This window comes from Morchella importuna (assembly GCF_003444635.1).
Source record: "Morchella importuna strain M04M26 chromosome Unknown Morimp01GS003, whole genome shotgun sequence".
Classification (NCBI taxonomy): domain Eukaryota; kingdom Fungi; phylum Ascomycota; class Pezizomycetes; order Pezizales; family Morchellaceae; genus Morchella; species Morchella importuna.
Window position 1 is genome coordinate 1736151 of NW_025763400.1, and position 20897 is coordinate 1757047.

The following is a 20897-nucleotide window of genomic DNA, read 5'->3' on the forward strand; positions in this document are numbered from 1 at the left end:
TACACCTTGGGCGAACTTTTTTGCCTTATCCCTCCACCCTCCCCCCCCCTACCGGTACAAGTTCAAGTGAATCCGCACTTTTTTTTTTGTTTCTGGCATTTTTGCTCCCCTTCTCTTGCTCGTACATCCAGCTAGCTGCCCAGTCCCTCTCTTCGCCGTGAGAGTGCAGGTGGTGTGTCCAACAACAGCAACCAAGCATATTTCGACATTCTTTAATATTCACTACCTACTGCCACTACTTCTACTTCAGGTTTTAAATACCCCCGGTAAGCGCGAGTCGACAAACACCGGCAGAAATTAAAAAAAAATATATAATCGAAATCCATACATAAAATGGTTTCTTTCAGGTCCACGATAAAGGCTCTTTCGTCAGTACTGGCACTTGGTGTGTACCACCCACCAACTTTTTGATCTCCCTCCCAAATAAAGAACAAGGCAACTTATAGATACATTTCTTTCAAATAAATATAGCCGCTGTGAGCAATGCCCAAATATCAACATTTATAAACCGATCAGCCACCGGCTACTCGGCGAGTTTCAATGTCCCCGCGTCCGGCAATGACACATTCATCCAACTCAACGGACCCGCATCCGCTGGCTGGGTTGGGACGGGAATTGGCACGGGGATGAAGGGCGCATTGATGTTTGTCATCTACTCGGACGGCAATGGAGGAGTTACGGCTTCGGCGCGACTTGGACTGTACGGAATGAATTTCCTATTTTTTTTTTGACGGGGGAGGGGAGAGAGGAACGACGTCGATCTGATATGGTGAAATTTATAGTGGCGAATTCGAGCCCGAGTTTGAGGAATCGATCTTGTATGAGCTGCTGGAGGGGAGCGGTGTTGCAGACGGTATCATGACCGCCAATATCAGATGTAAATCTCAACCCGACCCAGCTTTCGCCCTCTGAGCAGCTTCTAACCACAGCATTGTAGGCTCCAACTGTCGGGAATGGAATGGTGGATCACTCGATGTCAACAGCACCGCTCAGAACTTGCTATGGTCCGTCGGAAACAACGAACAAATCGCAACTACAGATAAATCTGCGACAATCCACCAGCACAGGCTATATGGTTTCTACACTCTCAACATGGTCGCGGCGACCGGTGGGAACGATACGAACCCGTTTACGAGCAACGACTCGGTAGTGTCGACTGGGAGCTCGATCGCGGCGCCGAGGACAAAGGCGGATAGGGTATTGATTGCACATGGTATGGTATTGAGCCTTGCGGCGTTTACTTTTTGTCATTTTATGTAGCGTGAAAAATCACAACCCCAGGCGACAGCAAAAAGGACAAGAAGCAGCGATCCGATTATATATATTACACTCTTTTGACATACCCTTGCGGGTTCCGATTCATATATATATATATATATATATCCCCTGATACACAAATACCCCGGCGGAAACACTGCAGGGCAGCCGTCAAACAGCTACGCCGCATTGGAAATACTTGTTTCTTGTCACGTCTGTTTTATTGCTGCTGCATGCCTGGGGCATGATGCGCCCTGTATAACTTTATTTTTCTTCTTTTATTCGTTCTTAGCTATATTCTTTTGCGTTGTGCATGCATGCAGAGAGAGACAGATAGATTCTTATATTGTGCTGGTGCTGCTTCTTAGGTGTCATAATGGGTGTCACATTCGTGCTACTCTTCCCGTTCGGTGCGGCGCTCATCCGGCTGCTGAACAATCGGGTCCCGAACGCCCTGGCGCTGCATCGCGGTGTACAGATCTTCAATATGATACTGGTATTCATCGGCATGATCATGGGTGTGTGGAGGAGCAGTATGACTGGAACGGTAGGTCTCCCTGTGAGCCTAATATATACCATTATCATTACCCCTAGATGCTTCCCGAACCTCCAATTATCCTTGGTCCAATTGATATCAAAGATCATATACCTTCTCTTCTAATCCCAATTTCCCCTACCCACCTTCCTATTCCGCATATATCATTTAACCTTCTACTCATACATTTACCCAACCAGCCACAATTGGAAAAAGTGTATTTCTTTGCAAGTAACTAATCGCAAAATAGCAATGGCGCTCCTACCACCAAGTGATGGGCATCATCATTGTGTGCCTGCTGCCGCTGCAGGCCGTACTCGGCCAGATGCACCACCGCCAGTTCCTCATCACGGGCATGCGCTCCACCTGGTCGTACGCGCACATCTGGTTCGGCCGCATCGTCATCATCCTCGGCATCGTCAACGGCGGCATCGGGCTGGGCCCCGAGCTGGCGAACGCGAGTAGGGGATGGGTCATCACGTATTTGGTGGTTGTGGCGATCATGGCGGCGCTGTATGCGCTGTTTTACCTGCTCAAGGAGCGGTCGAGAGAGGTAAGGAGACAGAAGTCTATTCCGTTGAAAGAAGTCATGTAATGCAATGAAGTGAACGAATGTTTTGGGGAATGTATGCCTGCCCGTCCACATTTTGTGGTTCTGGGGGAAAGCATGTTAATAGTGAGAGAGGGCGATTTAATGAGTGTTTTATTGATTATCATTCACTTCTTTTTATTTTTTATTTCTTTTTACGCTACTTCCCTTTGGTTTATACATTGTTAGAAAGAATTACACCTGGCTTACATGACGGCGGGGGGGTGTGGTTGGGCCCATTTGTAGAATAGCAAAAACGAGTATTCTCCAGCGTACGCGGTCAGCAATAGCCATAACCACAACCCTCCCCAGAAGGAGTGGAACTAATCTAATCTAAACGGAGGACCAATTGGAGGGGAGCTGTTTATGTTGACGGTTTTGGTGTTTACGTGGGGTTTTGGGGGGAGTTTTCATTCATTTTTATGCCCTTTTGTTTTACCTTTTTTTTCTCTCTTCATCTTATCCGAGGCATGTACTTTTCACGAAGGCGTTTTCTTCTTTTATTCTTTGTCACGTTAGCATAATTACGACTCTGGTCCCTACGCCCATTCATTCACTGTCACTGGTCTCTGTAACGCGAGAAAAAAAGGTATTCGATTCCACATCCAAAAAAACATGCAAGAACGGTCATCGCCCTTTCCCCTCCCCAACTCTCCACTATGAAGCACTCGCAGCAGTAGTAGTTGCAGAAGTGCCGGCTTCTTCTACAGACTTCATCCTCTGCAGGATAGTCTTGATCATCTCGTTACCCAGCTTTGTGGCCTCGGGGAAGCGGGGGGCAAAGTATTCCTGTGGCTTCTCAAAGCGGAGCCGGTAGGAATTGAAGTCGCCGAAGGAGACGGCGTCGCTCCAGCCCTGTGGTTTTGTTAGCGGGGAGTGCTGATGGGGGTGGGATGGTGGGTTGGTGTCTAGCAGGTGTGATAGGGCGGTAGATAATAGTATATTAGGGGAGTGATATAAAATGATATATACGTGGGGCGGGGTGGGCAAGGCAGGAAGACAAAGAACAAAAGACCCGGGTGAAACATACCCGCGCGGCAAACGTAAACTCCAGATCGTCGGAGCGGAAGGAATCGTCGTCAAGCGCAAAGCGGATGCAGTCGTCCAGCAGATCGGGCTGGCGGAAGAGATACTCGGTTGCACCCAGCCACAGCCGGAACAGCTACAGCCATACACGCCGCACGTCAGCCAATCCCGTTACATCAATCATTACCCCCGCCGATAAGATTACGCCGGTTCCCCACTACACGACATAATACAAGAAGCAAGCCAAGTACGGCTATCACGGCTCTCCCCACTCCTCTCTTTCACAAACACAAACACAGTAAGACGCAGTGAAAAGAAAATAAAAGGGCGCACATACAGGTGTGGAGCATATCATGTGATCATAGGGCACAATATTGCACTTCCACCAACAATCGACCATTCCCAGTAGCGACAGATGGCTATTCGGCTTCCTCTCGGCTTTCGGCACCCCGCTGAGCGAGAACTGGTCGAGGATGTCGTCGCGCAGCAGCAGCTTGTCCCGCTGCTTCCCGAAGACGAACTCGCCGGCCGTGCGAATGCGCGTCTCGAACTCTTGCCGCTTGCCCTCAAGGATGAGCTTGAACAACTCGGTGACGGAGGTGGCATATTGGCGGATCTGTTGTTGGGCCGCCGGATTGAGGATTGCGAGGCCTGTGATACTATTAGTAGTAGTGAGAGGACGGGGGTTAGGGAAGGGAACGGACCGGCATAGACGTGCCATTTGTTGCTGTAGATGCGCAGTGTGATGTTAATCTTGATGTTCTCGATGCCGCTACGCCATTTCGTGACTTCCCAGGGGAACTGGTTGTTTGCGTGCCAGGCCGTGCCCATGCTATCATTGACACACCGATCCATCCATCAGTATGTAACATTGCAAGTATTCGGAATTCAGAATTTGCAACCTCAAAAATGCCGCATGTGTCACGGCTTGCGTGTCGGCGGTAATGCGATCGTGCTCCTCTGCGGTCAAATAGACAAACTTTGACCGGAAGCACGACAGGATCTGCTCAACCAGCGCAAAGCTCGCATCAGACGACCGGTGCCGGATCAATACCTATTTCACAGCTCCCAGATTCCCAACATCAGCCTTCTCCCCGCTCCACTCAATGCCGGCGGAGGGGGCGGGCCAGTTACTCACCAGTGGCTGTCCGGCAGGATTCACACTCGGCCCATGCAGCGAGTGGCATGACACAATCTCGACATCCGACGGCAGATGCTTCTCAAACGCCTTAATCTCCGGTGCCTTACAAGATGTCTGTCCGCCGACTATAGCTCCGAGTTTCGTCGCTGCCTTGCTATCAGCTCCCCGTTCTCTTCGTCATAACTCCCCCAGGTGCGACTTGACTCACAGGGCCCATATGCGGCGACGACAGCGTCAATGAGCTCAGCCTCAACGCAGTAGATGATATAGTCGCTCTGGCGCGCGACAAAGTGCCCGTTGACGTAGATGTGGATGTTTTCGATCTCTCTAGAGCGTCAACAAGGAATGGGCCATCAATAAACACTGCTGAGCGAGTGTCCTCCTCCTCCTCTCTTACAAACCGGGAGAGAGAGGGAAAGAAAGGAGGGAGAGGGAGAAGAGAGATATACCTGCAAACTCCCCCTTCAGCGCTTCATACTTTTCGGCGCGGTCGCAGGCATTGACTCTGGCAGGAAGCTATCTCAGTATAATCGCCCGGAGGTGCTGCGGCGGCAGTAGCAGATGGATAGACAGACGTACCTCCACCCGGCGCCGGCGATGCAGCGCGCATACATCTTGCCCATGTCGCCCATGCCGATCAGGCCAACGGACCTGCTTGTGTTTCCCCGTACCTCGACATTGCGTGTAGTAGAAGCTGCCATTGCGACTGTTGAAAGAGATGTGAATGTTGTTTGGAGAAAGGAAAGAAAGAAAGAAAAACAGTGTCTGTGGATATATTACGACCCACGCGACCAGCTGCTACTGCGATAATATATCTCTGTGTATATCGTATGACGCTATATTGCAATTTTATCGGGATCAATCAGTCTCGGTCTCAGTCCGGGTGGCCGTTATCGCACTATGTACTTCTAGGCTGCTGCTGCACGGGGAAGCTTGGAATGGCGGGGTTTGGGGGCCGGGTTGTTGAGGCTGAGAAATGCTTGGTCTGCAAAACGGGGCCTGAGACACTTGGCGGCCCGATCATTTCTCAGCGAGCGATCATTTCTCTGCATGCCGGTTAATGAGTGTTTAGACAGCGATTGTCTCCTGTGCCACTACGCGAAACGAGGAGTACGGCTTTCCGTGCCTGTCCTCCGCTTTCGTGGGAAGAACTTGTTGGTGTTCTACAGCGCCCTGTCCTGCAGCTGTTAATCTATTTCGCGGCTGTCAGACGGACAGACCCCCGCTACCCCACAGCGAGTGCTGATCCATGAAACGATTGTCCAGTTGAGGTTTCTGGACTAAACAGACTTGAAGTCTTGAAAGGAGGTCGGGGGGCTGTTGTATGCGATGCGTATTCTAAACTTGTCCATTGAGAGTTATAGATCATATCTAGAGTAGCAACACCCCTGGCACGGCACTTGGGTCGTTCTAACGGCCAATCACTAGACTCTCGAATATGATTGCCCTATCCTCACCCATAAACATAACCTACATGCATCAAAAAACTATGAAGGCCAGTTGATTGGAGAAGTATGATTTTTACGAATCTGCACCCTGTTGAGGCCTCCTCCACCGCAGGGTAGATATTTCACTGCTATCAAAACCCGAACTAGACCAGGATAACAACCATTCCAAATCTTCTCCTCCAGGATCCTAATCAGGAAATTTAGAATAGTTTTTTTTTTCTTTTTTTTCTTTCTGTTCTGCCTTGATCAAAAAATTTAATCGAAGTCTCAGACCGACGTACCACTTTACATGCACACTCCGATCCGGTAATCATATATTGGATGCTGCCGTACTCAGTGCTACCGCTACCACGTTAATTTACCACTAACCACCAATTCCCCGGCACTGGAAATGATGGAATCTGCAACAAACAAGAAGTCTCTCAAAATCTTCATCTTTGGCGGTGGCTGTAAGCATCCTGACCCCCAATTCCTGTCAATTAAGCTTAACCAAGCTCAAGCTAATCCATACCATTACTGCAGCCCTCGGCGGGCTCTACTCCCACCTCCTCTCCACCTCCGAATTCGCCGACGTTCAAATCACAATAGCCTGCCGAGGAAACTATGACATTGTCTCCCAGTCCGGCTTCAAGATCACCACCAACAACTGGGGCAACCATATATGCCGCCCCCACCGCGTCATCCGCGACCCCCACGAGATCCAGGGCGAGAGCTACGACTACGTGATCGTGACCACCAAAGTCCTCCCACAGGCCTCCCTCCCACTCGCCCGCTTCCCCCTACAATCCGATGTCCCCATTGTGCTCATCCAGAACGGCGTCGGCATCGAGAAACCCTACCGCGAGGCTTTTCCAGCCAACCCAATCGCCTCAGGCGTCGCCTACATCACCGCCAGCCAGCCCTCCCCAGGCCACATCCTCCAGTATGGCGCCATCGCAACAATGACCATCGGTCTCTACGACCGCGCGGACAACCCAACCGACAGGTCAAAGATCCAGTACCTCGCCGCGTTGTTTGACGCATCAGGCTTCCCGTGTGCTGCCACCGACGAGATCCACGTTGAACGCTGGGGCAAGCTGGGTTGGAACGGGTCATGGAACGTGGTGTGCGCGGCTACCAATCTGGACACGCAGTCTTTCCTCGCGAGTTCGCCGCAGGCGGTGGAGCTGGTGGAGAAGATCATCCGTGAGGTGGCTAAGACGGCGAATGCGGTAGGCGTGAAGATTGATGCGGATACGTTGGTTGAGGAGCGCATGGGGTGGACATTGAAGGCGCCACCTATCGTGCCGAGTATGCTTCAGGATGCGAGGAAGGGGTTTCAGATGGAGCTTGAGGCGTATTGTGGGAACGTGTGGAGAATTGCGGAGAGTGTGGGGGTGGAGGTGCCGTGTATAAAGTAGAGAAACCCCTCCTCTTCCCCTCCTGCTTCCCTTCCTGCCCCCCCCCCCCCTATCCCCCTTGGCGGTAACTGTGAGATTGTGCTAATTTGATGCAAACGTGTAGGTCCATGTACACCATCTTGGCCACCATGAATTGGCGGTTCATGAATGCCCCCAAGACAGCTACGGCAAACATGTAGACCCAGGCTTATATGTGTGCACAGGGGGATGTTCATCATGTAGTCATTTTATGAATACTCAAAATAGATGAATACCTTTTTCTTTCGATAATATGATCCATTGCTAACTGTGGATGTGGCGCATCATTTGCATACAATTAATGAAGTAATCAATTAATTAAATATGGTGCATCATGGATTATGACTCGGTCCAACTGTGAGTAGCGTGTGGGACAGATTAATTTTTTGCAGTGTTAGAAGCGTGCTGAAAGTAGGGCGAGTCTGAAAGCTTCAGTTGTTGTCGATATCAGGAGCCAAGATGAGCTATCTTATAGGAGCCCGTGTAGGACACCATTCCTCTTGACTGCGGGTTCTTCCCTGTTCGACACCGTGACGTTCTTAATTACTGCCCTGTAATGAACGATCACACATATCCAACAAGGCCATGGCCAGTGCTGTAGTTTTTGCAACTCATTCCACCCACTGGGGCCGCTGTTTGTATCGTTCAGGGTCTGCCGGCTTGGTGGCCGAAATCAGATCTTAGATATAGCCCTAGAGTTAGTGATTTTGAGAGGTTAGCAAAAGCTCTCGGACCGGCTTGATGATATTCTAGTGGTTCAAAGGATGCCACGGTATGAGCTAAGCAGGACACCTACGAGAACTCGGATACTGGATGACTGACTGTGACCTTGCAAGGACGTGGGCCACGGTTGTGAGCGGGTAACTGTCATGGGGCCGCTATCTGCTCTTCTTTTTTAATTTTGGTAGGGCTACATGTAACTATAGAATACAACTTGAACTCTACATACTTCTGATATGTATAATATTGCTAAACTATCGCTGGTATGCATGCATGTAAAACGATAAAGACCATCAGTACTCAGTCACTCCCCTCTCCCGCCTACATTATAACATAATTCCTATACATTGCTGATCCAAATAAAAACGCATGCAAAAATCAAGTCGACATATACACTTACAAAGCATTACTGATACACAAAACATTGCCCATAACACATTTAGGACACCACGCCCCTCTTAAACACAATCATGTCTCCACTCCTTCTCCACATAATCTAGTAGCAACTTCGTCATTGTATCTTCCTCGCCCATATAAGGCTGGAAATCAACAGCCCTGTACGAATCGTTTCCCGAAATTTCGTTCAGCCCCGCCGCAACATTCCACCCAATGAAATCCATGAAAACTACATCCACGGCCTCAGGAGGGCTAGTCTCCCAGCCGTCAGGGAAAGAGGCATTGCCCTGGATAACCTTGGGAGCAAAGTGCCAGATGATCCTAGAGTGAACTGTGTCGTCACCATCGTTGCCAAAATCATCGCAGGTGGTATAACCCGGGACTATGGTGGATGGGGCACCATTGACGAGGACGTTCTGCTGTCTCTGGTTCACTCGGAAAGAGTTTGACTTGAGGGCTTGTGGCCGCGGGCCTTCACGCTCGGGGCCCCCGAGGGTGTGGAAATATGGGTTTGAGTCGTCCTCGAAATATTCACGGAGCTGCGAGGCATATTCCCATGGCACATTCGGGGTAAATCTGAATTTGCTTGTGAATGGAGAAACAAGGAAGCTAGTGTCATATGTAAATGGGCCCTTGAAGACGTCAAATCGCTGAGAGCCAGTGTTGATAAAAATTATACGTGGGATATCATGGCGGTCTTTGTTGGTGACAACCTTGGGAAGAACAGTTTCCTCGAGGAAAGTGTACCAGTTGTTAGGACTGCCGTACATATCCTTGTTAAGGGACCAATCCTGCGGCGCACAGCCGATTAGACGGTCAAGACCCAATTCTGCACGATATTTGGTGAGTTCTGTGGACATTTCCAGGCCTTCAGGGGTATCAAAGGTGTCTTCATTTGTTCCGGTGTGGTGTTGGTACCCGACTCTGTTTGCGTCAATGTATCGCCTAAAGAAGTTCAGCTTTGGTGCAGCTTTCTTTGCCTTTGTCGCAAGACCATCGATACTCAAGAACCCAACAGTCTCGAAATAACGCCCAGACTCCAGCGCGGTTGACTTGTCATCATACTGGACAAATTTCCTGAGATGGCTGTGGCCCCCAAAGATCTGAACCGGGACATCCGGGTTTATTTCACGAATTGCCGCCAGAACCATACTGAGCTCATGGTCCTCGACATCAATGTGCCCGATAACCATGAACAAATCAACATCCTTGTCGGAAATGGCTTCGTGAAACCAGTCCTCCTTTATCACCACGCTGGGAGCCTTAACCCGAGTGTTATTGTAATTCCCAGTAAAATTGAAAAGGAAACCAAACGATGTGATCTTCAGTCCCAAATTCTTCGTCACTAGCTTATGAGACCTGTTCGCAAAGGGCTCCCATTTCCCTTCTACATCGATATCAACATTCGACGCGACGTATTTCCCGTTGTAGTATGGAATCATCTCGTCAAACTCATTTTGGGCTGTAGTTTTGTTGTATAGCTCGTGGTTACCATTGGTGATAACATCTATGTCGAGCTTGTGGTAGAAGTTCCTCGTATAATTCCCCTTCGGGTCCGACGCATCCCATAGACCGTTGCCTAAAAACCAAAACAGAGAATAAGCCACGGTACTATCTCCTACTAGATGATAGCTTCCTTACCTTCAGCGCGGTCGCCTGTATCGACCACAACAAGATCTGCCTCCTTCTCGTCGGCGAGTCGCCGCATGTGCTTAACAAACGAGATATAGTCCCCGAAATCCGCCGAGTACTGCGGTTCCTGAAGATGCCCTGCATGCCAACCGTGACTTTTCTCCACGTTAGTTCCTTCAACATCATCACAGCTTGGAGAAAAACGCAAAAACTGACTTATCGGTGGTGTGCAAGAAGTTGAGTTGCCCCCATTTCAGGTCACGGAACTGCTGGTTGGGCAACGGATCGCGCGCAGAGGGCTGTATAGCTGTCGCGAGCTGTATCAAGACGGGGAGTAACAAATGAAGCTTCTTCATAGCGTTTGTTGTGGGATAGTGGTTGTTGGAAGGGAGGTTTCGTCCCTTTATCTACAGGTACGTACAGTCACCTGGGTGGGTACCACACGGAACTCGCCGCTCTGCAGGGTACAGATGCCGTACTTGGATAAGGAAAGTGTCTAGCCGCTTTACATTAAAACAGAAGTGTGCAGATGAGTGTCATCTTGTGCGGGTGAGACACCATGATCTCCACGGGAGATACCAAGTAAAAAACAAAATATAAGTGAAAGGAGCAGGGTTCGAACGAGCGTCGCTTTCGCTGATTGTTTCCAAAGATTATTAAGGGACCGCTAGTGCTCGTACGCATGGTTATCTCTGGTAAAAGGCAAGAGATAAATACTGATACGCCGAAGCCGGTCCACCGAAATAGAGCTCTTTTTAACGTCTCTTGGATCGATGAAACAGCACAGTACTATCCACACACGTGATAGCACCCACCACAACGCCCACCACTAACGAAGGTTTTTATTTTCCACCCACGTACAACCCCTCGTCCGAGAAGTTCTTCAACATTTTTGTACACCATAACATATACTTCACGTTTGAAACAACCAACCATCAATAGTAACGATGGCCTCGGTCAAATCACTCAAGCCTCTCCCCTCTCTTCCTGAGGGATGGTCAGCCGAATCAAATTTCGTCGTCCATGCCCCGCTCTCCTCTTCAGTCAACCGAAAACTTGAGCCTGTCGGACCTCACTTCCTCGCTCATGCCCGAAGAGTAAGCTCTAAACTTTTTCTCTGATAATCAATTTTTCATAAGCTGATTCGTCTCGACTCCCAATAGAAGCGTCACTCGCGCACCTTCTCTGAGGATGATCGCATTCAAGCCTCGCAGAATGTAAAGAATATCGAAGACGACGACGGCTCTGAGGTGGATGAGCCTGAAGACGCAATGCTTCTCCAGAGAGATCCAAAGGACTGGAAGGTATGTAAAGATTGCTATTTTAGTCTTTAGTAATTAATAATTTAACGCTAATCGATCTACGAATACAGAACCAAGATCACTATGCCGTCCTCGGTATCTCAAAATACCGTTACAAGGCGACGGATGAGCAGATCAAGAAGGCCCACCGCAGAAAGGTCCTCAAGCATCACCCCGACAAGAAGGCTGCTAGTGGTGCTACCGAAGACGACTCATTCTTCAAGTGTATCCAGAAAGGTACACCATAATATAATGTTCCCATAGCCACTTTCATACTAACAATAAGTATAGCCATGGAGGTTCTTTCTGACCCCGTGAGACGTCGTCAATTCGATTCCGTTGATGAGGGTGCCAACCGCGAGCCACCGTCAAAGAAGGCGAAAGGAAACTTTTATAAGCTCTGGTCTGCCGTTTTTGAGTCTGAGGCCCGTTTTTCAAAGAAGCAGCCAGTCCCTAAATTCGGCGACGAATCCTCAACCAAGGCGGATGTTGAAGAATTTTACAACTTCTGGTACAACTTCGACTCATGGCGTACATTCGAATACCTCGACGAGGACGTCCCAGATGACAACGAGAACCGTGATCAGAAGCGATTTGTCGAGCGAAAGAACAAGGCTTCTCGTGCTAAGAGAAAGACAGAGGACACCGCCCGTCTTCGTAAGCTCGTTGACGACGTTCTCGCCCTCGATACTAGAATCAAGAAGTTCAAGGACGAGGAGAAGAAGCAGCGCAATGCCAAGCGCGACGCTCGTGAGGCCGAAGAAAAGCGTGCAGCGGAGGAGAAGCGCATCAGGGAGGAGGGGGATAAGAAACGCAAGGAGGAGGAGGAGGCCGCAGCAAAACTCAAGCAAGCCGACTCCAAGAAGGCCAAGGAGGCCGCCAAGACCGCCGTCAAGAAAAACAGGCGTGTACTCAAGGGAGCTGTCAAGGACACAAACTACTTTGTGTCTGGCGACGCTTCTCCCAAGGTCATTGATGACCTTCTTTCTGATGTTGACTTGATCATTTCAAAGATCGATCCCGAGGACCTGGGCGAATTTGCCGTACGATTACAGAAGGATAAGTCGGTGGATGCGGTCAAAGCTGCTTACACTGAGCAAGCTGCGGCGATGGTTAAGAAGGGGCTGTTTAAGGCTGAGGAGTTGAAGGCTTTGACGCCTGCTTAAGATGCTGTGCTAGGTTAGACGGATCGGGCAATACTACATAGATCGGCTTGTACTAGTTAGGGCTAAGATGATCTAAAAAGCGAGAATTGTTTTTAGCATGCAAATAATACAGTTTGGTATATGGTGTAAGGGATAAACAACGGAGACGTCTATTCTCTGTGCCCAAATGGGAAGAATCCACATAATTCTGGCAAACTATAGAGCAATAATCAGAAATCATGTGGCATAGACTGGAAAGCTCTGAAGATACTCTGTTCCATTGACCCTTGTCGGAGTCTTATTAAAATCACAGTGAATACACACTGTTGGCCCTAAGGCAAGTTTACAGGGCTATAGCAGGAAGCTTCTCTGCGCAAGAACAATCTAAAGACGCACTGCTAAGTAAGTAAGCAAAGTACACAAGTCCATGTGTTTACACTTATAAAAATTAGTGCTAAATTGAAATGCATCATATATGGCATTTCAAAACAATCCAAATGTCCAAACAGCCAGCTCTAGACATTTATCTATTTTAAAGGTGGCCTAGCTAGTTCAGCTTATCTATTGGAGACGACTCGAATTAACCACCGAGGGTGGGTTCCAGATTGACTGAGGCATGTTATGTCCCGCCTCAACTTTAAAACCGGTACCCTAGCCTGGTTTCACCAACACCGTCAATCCTAACCAGAGGTCCACCTGCGTACGTCTTTCCACGCCATGATATCCCAAGATAATTTCTATATTAGCGTGATAAGCTTAAGTTGCGAGAATAAGGTATACCTCATACAGTATACAGCGAGCCAAAGAACAGGCTAATAATCTTGAGACAACCAAGCGTTTAGTTCACTTAAATATCCAACCCAACATCACAGTAAAAATACAAGATATAATAAATACACGAGAAACTCCACCGAATCGAATTATTACTAGATTACATAGCTAAGCGCATAATTTTCCCCGAAACCCTTGTCCCTATGCCATCCAAAAGAACTAATTATTTGATCATCAGAATCTCAAACCCATAGACCACACTTAAGCGTTTAAGGGCTTCCTGGCAATCATCATGTACATAGGAGTGAACAGATTCTCCTTGGCACCAGCCACCAATGAGTCCGCAGCCAATGCAAGGGCATCGGCGGTCTTCTGTGTACCGGCAGGAGCGACACCAACGGTTTCAAGACCACCGATAAACTTGTGCATAAGGCCGCGGCCAACTTTGGTCATGCGGAGAACAGTAAGGAAGTCTCCCAAAGAGCGAGCGTATTTCAGATCACCAGCTATAATAAGTGTTAATTACGCCAATTTGCAGCGGGAGGGGAGCGGAATTTCTTACCAATCGGGTAATACCAAGGGATAACGTCGGGCCTCTGCGCAAGATCCTCGTGGAACTCCAATTCAAACCCACAAGCCTTAATGGCGCGAATGGCCTCAGAGATCTTAACCATTTGGGAGATACCATCACCGACTTCAATTCCATGGCAAATCTCACGGTGGCGGGGATTTGTTGCGTCGTAGTCTTCGGTCATCAACCATTCATACACACCAAAAACACCACCTGGCTTGAGAACCTTGTAGATCTGACCATAGACACCTTCGAGGGAGGGAGCATGGACAGTTGCCTCAATTGCATAGCTATTGGTTGCGACTCTTATTAGTTTATTATTCCAGGCATGGGACGATAACGGAAATGCTTACACAGCATCGAATGTGTTGGGCTCGAACGACATCTGCATGAAGTCACCCTTGACAAACTTGTGCTTATCGGCCAAACCCCCAATTTTTGCGTAGTTAGTTGCGCGGTCGATCTGGTAATCGTTGTTGTTCAATCCAACAATGTTGACTCCTGAGAACCTTGTAATTTCTCTAGCAGGTCCACCAACACCACAACCCACATCAAGAACGGTCATTCCCTCGCGGAGACCCATCCTGTGTGCAAGGTAGTGCTCATGGCGGGCAATGGCTTGGTAGAAGTTTTCACCCTCATAAAAACGGCAGAAATGGAAGCATTGGCCCCAGCCGTTCTCATAGAGATCTGTGGCAAGATTGTAATAGCTAAAATCATGCGTAAGAATTTCTCCCAATATTTCATTCGTTACGAATTGTTTCGGGGTTGGTAAAACATACTGTCTTGTCAACGTGGCATAGCTGTCAACACGTTCCTTCATATCTTCCTTCGTCTCCTTCCCAGCGCCCTTTCCATCCCAGAACTTAAAGTACTCATCAACCGCCGCGTTCTGGGCTTCCTTATCCTTTCCAAGCATGGCAGAGAAACCACCCTTAAGTTCTGAAGACTTCCCGTGCATTGCCTTATTGAAAGCAGCATCACGGCTGTGGTCCTCGTTCTCTAGTCTGTTAGAAGTCATTCTGAATGTTGGTATTGAACCGGATAATAAAAACGAAGCAAGAAATCGAAGGATGCAGTCGTGAGTGAGTGGAGTTGAGGAATGAAGATAAGAGAGTAAGTGGATGTTGAACAAATTTAAAAGGGTTCAGTGATAAAAGGGGTGAGGCTCGAATGCAACTAAAAATCATCTGATACGGTTAAGCTCCGAAATACTTTGATGGGAACTCAATTATCCGAAGCCAAGCCTGTGCCAGTTTGACAATTGGCCCTAACCTCTGCAAAGGGGCAGAATGCGAATCCGAAAACGGTCATTTGCGAACTCGAACACGAAAGGTTACTGGGATGTCAATCTGTAAATTAGAGAATGTAAAGCTGTTAATGATTGGATAAATTGACAGCACTTCATGTGTGGTGAGTAAGCCAATTATACTGGATTTACGTTTCGCTTATCAGTGCCCTAGATTTTAAAAGTGTTCAATTGAATTGCTTATACTTGATGTAGGCGCATGTAACGATATATATATCAGTGGCACATTGGGGTGAGACGGTTGTATTATCATTGATCCCAACCCAACGAAGTTTATCCATTGATGCCGGCAGTAGAATCCTAGGAATAGGAGCAATGTAAGCACATGGAAATATAGATGTATGTACTGATATTCCGAGGCTTAGACTCACCCGGGGCCAGTAGTAATTTCTCTACATATACTTAAGATATGTAATCACCATTCACCCTATGGTAGGTCTTTGAGGGGAGGATAATAACTGGGTGGAGACTCATGTAGCTTAAGCTATCTTTTGGGACATACAATTAACCTACGGTTTCTGGTACTTGGTACATATATGTATTTACTTACGCATAAGTAGCCGTTCTTTGACATCTTGTGGATTCGGTTCAGTAGCTTAGGAAGCTCATCACGACCCGAGCTATCAATTACAAGAATCCGATCGCTCTCAACGTTTGACCAGAGCGTGACTCAAATATGACTAAGAGTTCGCGGTGAGATGTATGTATGCCTATTCGAACGAACGTTGTTTTAGGATGATAGGGGAATCCGTTCCAATTGAGAATTGAAAACTACTGAGAGGGAAGGGAAGAAATAACAAACCAAATACTACTACAACTCTTCTCTGGGGTAGAGTAGAATAGATCACTCCGCAAATACGTGCGTGCACCCAGTCGCCGCGTGATCATACAACGCTTCTCTCCGACCTGACGGTGATCCGCGAATCAAGTTGTCGGGCGGGCCCAGTCGGTTTCCCGGACAGCTCTCCAACAACAACTCGGGCCTGTGCCGCGCTGCGCACCAAACCTATATCGTAAATGCCCATCTATCATTTGCTCGCATCTACGAACTACATTCACAATCACAATCCCTCTCGCCTACCAGGCTGTAGATAACACTACTCGTATTTCTCTGACGTTTGTGGACGCGACTGATATTGCATGCCATACAAAAATACGCCAAGCTCATGGTTTTGGGTGTATGCAATAATGGCCCAGTTCAAAAACGTCAGCGAAATACTAGTAGATCATACGCAGCACTGACCAGGATTCTGCATATTCTCTGCCAAACTACTGAGCAGCTGGACACGGTGCGCGGTGGAGCTGAGTAAAGTTGGACAGGCTGTCTGTCGCCGCCAGTCAATGAGCTGCCAGTACAGTAAGGCTATCCATCTACGTAGCTACAGCTACAGTATTTAACACAGACCTGCTCCCCACTTGATGCCCCCAGAAGCTTCAACTCAAGGCTCCTAAAGCTATCATCTATCGTGTATACATCTTTATCGCATTCCTGGCTCCTGCGCCCATCAAGGAGATCATCCCTTATCCATTATCCATTATCCAGAAACACCCAAATAGCTAGCGTCGAGAATGACAACTAGGTAAGCAGCAAGAACCCTGCATATTGGCGTACTCGCTACTTCGTAATCGGTTCTTTCGTGTTCTAATTCTTCTAGATACCGTGTTGAATACGCTCTCAAGGTATATAATTTCTGGATGCAGCAGAATCAGCCCATTGAACCTCAATTCAGAGCTCTAATCGCAACGCCTAGGCTCACCGTCGAGATGCACTGATCGAATTCATCAAGGGACTCCTTGCTGTCCCCTTTGTTCTTCACTCCCAGCCCACCGCAGTAGCCGGAGATGTGTCCCTCCCCAACATGGCCATTGAGGCCCGTCGTCGATACAGGGAAATTATGAAGGATGTTGAAGAGCTCATCAATGACCATAGTAACACACCATTGTCTCTAATTTATTACAACTCCATCATTTGCTGATACCATGCTACTTCAGTCAATAATGAGCGTGCCGGCACCCCCGAACGCTCAAAACTCCGCTTCCTCGTACCTTCTGTCGGAACCTTTTTCACTCCACTCTTCCTTGAAGCTGCCTTCGTGGCCCAGGACTCTCGACGGGCAATTTCATGCCGTAGATTTGTCGCGCCGTCATTCAATGATATCCGACTGATTCTCAACACTGCACAAATAATGTCGCTTACCACCCAAAATGGTCCCCTCAGACTTGTCACCTTCGACGGAGATGTGACCCTCTATGATGACGGGCATTGCCTCTCTCCCCACAACCCAGTGATCCCGCGGATAATCCACCTCATGTCCAAAGGTCTCTGTATTGGAATTGTAACGGCAGCGGGTTACACTGATAGTGCTCGGTATAAGGAGCGTCTCTACGGCCTTCTTGAGGCGATCAATACATCTCCACTCCTTACAGACGCACAGCGTAAAAACCTTATCATCCTCGGTGGTGAATCATCTTACCTATTCAAATTTGACGCAACCTCAGATACTCTTCTTTCAGGTGTTTCTCGTGATGTATGGGCACTCGATGAAATGCGCCTTTGGACAGAAGAAGATATCCAAAAGCTCCTTGACATCGCTGAGACCGCTCTCTTAGAGTCGGTATCGACTATGTCACTGAAAGCCACTGTCCTGCGTAAACCACGCGCTGTAGGGATTGTTCCAATTGTTGCTGGTGCCAAGTTTGAGCGGGAACAACTCGAGGAAGCTGTGCTTGCCGTTCAAAAGACATTGGAGCTTAGTGAAGTTGGGCGGAGGCTACCGTTCTGTGCGTTCAATGGTGGTAACGATGTATTCGTTGATATAGGCGACAAGAGATTAGGTGTACTTTGTTGCCAGAGGTTCTTTGGTGAAATCAAGGGGAGTGAAACCTTGCACATCGGAGACCAATTTTTAAGCGCAGGACACAACGACTTTAAGGCACGCATGGCCGGAACTACTGTATGGGTTGCAAATCCAGCTGAAACTGTCAGCAGTTTGGACGAGTTGCACGATTTATTAGAGAATGGAATGGCAGCTGATTCCTAAATTATTGGCATCCCCAGATGGTGCGTACACGGGCTGATGGATTTGAAAAGCATGATCTCCTTCTGCATTTTCTGTGTGGGGCACCTCTTAGAATATAATAACTGGGCCTGGATTTCTTTATTTCCTTTTTTTTAGCATTTGGGAGCGATCGGAGTGGGCAATAACAGGCAGGCTTGCATCTATGTTTTCCGGATACCAGGAGTTGTATTTACTTTCTAGCTCTATTCCTTGCTATGTAGTACAGACATGTAGTTTCCTAGAGGGAATAACTGATTATTTTGTTATATATTGCGCGCTTTTTTTTTTTTTTCTTTCGATTTTTGACGCGAGCCGATTCGGCGTTCAAACAATGTGCTTACGATAAGTATCATTTACCAGATGCCAAATCTTCAAACATAATACAACTCGATAACAAACAAAATACTCCAACTCTATTTACAGCCCATTTTAAGACCAGAAAAGGCGGAATAAAAAGTGCTATTTATAGAATATCATCGCTCAGCAAAGCCTTTCGCCGAACTGAAGCCGGAGGTTAAGGGATTCAATGCAGGGCGGGTTGATGGGATGCATGTGATACCACGTGATTGCCACTTGCCGACTCGTGTCAATCACGGATAAACCCAGTCTCGTGCATAGCCCAAAGCTTGTTTCCCGAGGAATTTTGGTTGCGCTTATCGATTGAGCCATGCGAGTGATTATCCATGCAACGTGCGCTAACACAAAAAGGGTCTAGACGATTCTTTAAGATGGCGCTTTTTTTTCGTGGGGACCGAGACACAGATCATATCATAGCAGCAATTTTTAGGGGAGGACTGTTGAAATAATATTAGATCTCACTTTCCCACCATTTGAACTGGTTTCCTGGCATGATTAGTACAAACAGTGAGCTAGTATAACCAATTCTGCACCGATACTAGCAAGGAAGGATGACCGAGTGGTTAAGGTGTGTGACTCAAGTAATCACTACTTTCTTGCTTCTAAAAAAGTGAGGTTTCTCATGGGCCTAGCCCGCGGGGGTTCGAATCCCCCTCCTTTCAAATACTCACTTTTGCGCCAGCATAGTAACATAGAAATGTATGTGTCTACATGCAGTTCTGGAGTTCAAGTGGCGCCGCTTCGTTTTTATTCCATACTATAAATACCGAATTTTTATGTGGGTCTTGGGATTGTTAGGCTAGGTGATTAATAACCGCTTCTCCATGAGTAAATAAATATAGCCTGATGGAAAATCGTACCTTGGGAATCTTCGTAAGCACGTAATATGTACATGTAGTTGATTGATACTAGTATTGATGAAATCACTAGAGATCACTCGGATGTACCGCCACACCAAAAACGGCAGGAAACTAACTGCAACCATCCAAACTTAGGTCACTGTTAGAGGAATACCTCGCCCAAGTTCAACCGCGCTTCCCTAAAGTACCCATAAACCTCGCTTGTATTCGATCTATAAATGTGTTCGATCTATAAATGACAATGTCACATCCATGCAACTTTCTGGAAAATAGCCCCCCACACGAGGGCGGGAACAATAATACCCGATTCGTCAGCTCTCATGACAGCGGCATCGGTGGCAACATCCTTGCCGCACCTGCATGCACTTAGGTTATCAATGGAAATGATCATTCTAGCATCTTTCATTGAATATATATATACCCTGCTTCTCCACAATTATCTCGAGGCGTCATATCCGAACTACACTACACCCCCAACCCGTAAAGTACCCCACCCACTATAACCCAATCTGGCTCACGGACATAAAAACATCACGATGCCGTTTAAACTCAAAGACGATAGTGGAAAAAAGAATAGCCCTTGTATCATCTTGGTTAAATAGAGGTAAATGAGGGTGCGGACCATAGAAGATAAAGCGATGCAAACAGATAGGCCGTTGCAAACCTAATTTAAGTCAAATGATTAATGAAGGAGGGTTTTGGGGGGGGGGCATTTGTATGGTATAAAACTTAAAGTAGATAAGCAGCTTAGGAAAGGAGCACAACAAATAACTGTAAAAAGGAAACAATGCTTCATCATAAAACAAAGAACAGAAGCTAATACAGAAAAGTCAGCTCCGTGACAAAAGGCAGCAAAAGATAATTAGGTGTTTACAAAAGTAAAAAAAAAAAAGAAAAAATACTACCCTTCCATACCATACCCGATAAGAATATATAAAAAGAAGAAAAAGAAAAAACACAGTTAAGCCTAATCCCCAAGAGAACGCCGTACCCGACGATTTTCCCACAATATCCCCTAGAAGCAAACTTCTTTCCTAAGTGCTAATAGATCTTTTCAAAAGAAGCGCAATAATGAAGTTGTTTAAAAAAAAAAGATAGAGAAAGCAACATAACCGAAAACATCCCTTATTCCATATCTTAGATATGAATTATTCGAGAACCTTGAAATCACTTCAATAAGGGCATATGATAGTACTGATTGTGCTCCTTTTTCCATTATGAAGAAATAGGGGGGAGAGGGAGGGGGTCCGAAAGACACAATGTAGAAAAAGAAAAAAAGAGAGAAAAAAGCAAGGAAATAAAGCCTTCAATCCTCCTCGTGGTTCAACGTTCCATGCACCGCCTATCATCGCCGCTGGTGTT

The 20897-nt window shown here is 47.4% G+C and overlaps 8 protein-coding genes across 8 annotated transcripts; 4 read left to right on the forward strand and 4 right to left on the reverse strand.

Annotated features, from left to right (window-relative positions):
- Positions 1–333: 333 nt before the first annotated feature.
- On the forward strand, positions 334–2708 carry LAJ45_01976 (uncharacterized protein; the record flags this gene model as incomplete). Its single annotated transcript, XM_046111568.1, has 7 exons — positions 334–385; positions 472–700; positions 783–877; positions 938–1213; positions 1626–1804; positions 2043–2345; positions 2633–2671. The coding sequence occupies 7 exons, from the start codon at positions 334–336 to the stop codon at positions 2669–2671; spliced, it is 1173 nt and encodes a 390-aa protein (XP_045975512.1).
- A 330-nt stretch (positions 2709–3038) lies between these two features.
- Positions 3039–5249, reverse strand: LAJ45_01977 (uncharacterized protein; the record flags this gene model as incomplete). The annotated part of the gene is made up of 9 exons (XM_046111569.1): positions 3039–3236; positions 3412–3543; positions 3745–4058; positions 4112–4239; positions 4310–4461; positions 4546–4694; positions 4757–4873; positions 4998–5053; positions 5128–5249. The coding sequence occupies 9 exons, from the start codon at positions 5247–5249 to the stop codon at positions 3039–3041; spliced, it is 1368 nt and encodes a 455-aa protein (XP_045975513.1).
- A 1138-nt stretch (positions 5250–6387) lies between these two features.
- Positions 6388–7396, forward strand: LAJ45_01978 (uncharacterized protein; the record flags this gene model as incomplete). The annotated part of the gene is made up of 2 exons (XM_046111570.1): positions 6388–6445; positions 6519–7396. The coding sequence occupies 2 exons, from the start codon at positions 6388–6390 to the stop codon at positions 7394–7396; spliced, it is 936 nt and encodes a 311-aa protein (XP_045975514.1).
- A 1196-nt stretch (positions 7397–8592) lies between these two features.
- Positions 8593–10518, reverse strand: LAJ45_01979 (uncharacterized protein; the record flags this gene model as incomplete). Its single annotated transcript, XM_046111571.1, has 3 exons — positions 8593–10109; positions 10172–10317; positions 10379–10518. The coding sequence occupies 3 exons, from the start codon at positions 10516–10518 to the stop codon at positions 8593–8595; spliced, it is 1803 nt and encodes a 600-aa protein (XP_045975515.1).
- Positions 10519–11109: 591 nt separating this feature from the next.
- On the forward strand, positions 11110–12629 carry LAJ45_01980 (uncharacterized protein; the record flags this gene model as incomplete). Its single annotated transcript, XM_046111572.1, has 4 exons — positions 11110–11259; positions 11326–11466; positions 11535–11700; positions 11755–12629. 4 exons carry the CDS (start codon positions 11110–11112, stop codon positions 12627–12629), a joined length of 1332 nt encoding a protein of 443 aa, XP_045975516.1.
- Positions 12630–13640: 1011 nt separating this feature from the next.
- LAJ45_01981 (uncharacterized protein) lies at positions 13641–14971 on the reverse strand (the record flags this gene model as incomplete). The annotated part of the gene is made up of 4 exons (XM_046111573.1): positions 13641–13885; positions 13942–14240; positions 14304–14660; positions 14733–14971. 4 exons carry the CDS (start codon positions 14969–14971, stop codon positions 13641–13643), a joined length of 1140 nt encoding a protein of 379 aa, XP_045975517.1.
- A 289-nt stretch (positions 14972–15260) lies between these two features.
- LAJ45_01982 (uncharacterized protein) lies at positions 15261–15833 on the reverse strand (the record flags this gene model as incomplete). Its single annotated transcript, XM_046111574.1, has 5 exons — positions 15261–15381; positions 15446–15559; positions 15631–15651; positions 15730–15743; positions 15810–15833. The coding sequence occupies 5 exons, from the start codon at positions 15831–15833 to the stop codon at positions 15261–15263; spliced, it is 294 nt and encodes a 97-aa protein (XP_045975518.1).
- Positions 15834–16828: 995 nt separating this feature from the next.
- On the forward strand, positions 16829–18293 carry LAJ45_01983 (uncharacterized protein; the record flags this gene model as incomplete). The annotated part of the gene is made up of 5 exons (XM_046111575.1): positions 16829–16839; positions 16915–16939; positions 17011–17188; positions 17252–18192; positions 18249–18293. The coding sequence occupies 5 exons, from the start codon at positions 16829–16831 to the stop codon at positions 18291–18293; spliced, it is 1200 nt and encodes a 399-aa protein (XP_045975519.1).
- Positions 18294–20897: the final 2604 nt, after the last annotated feature.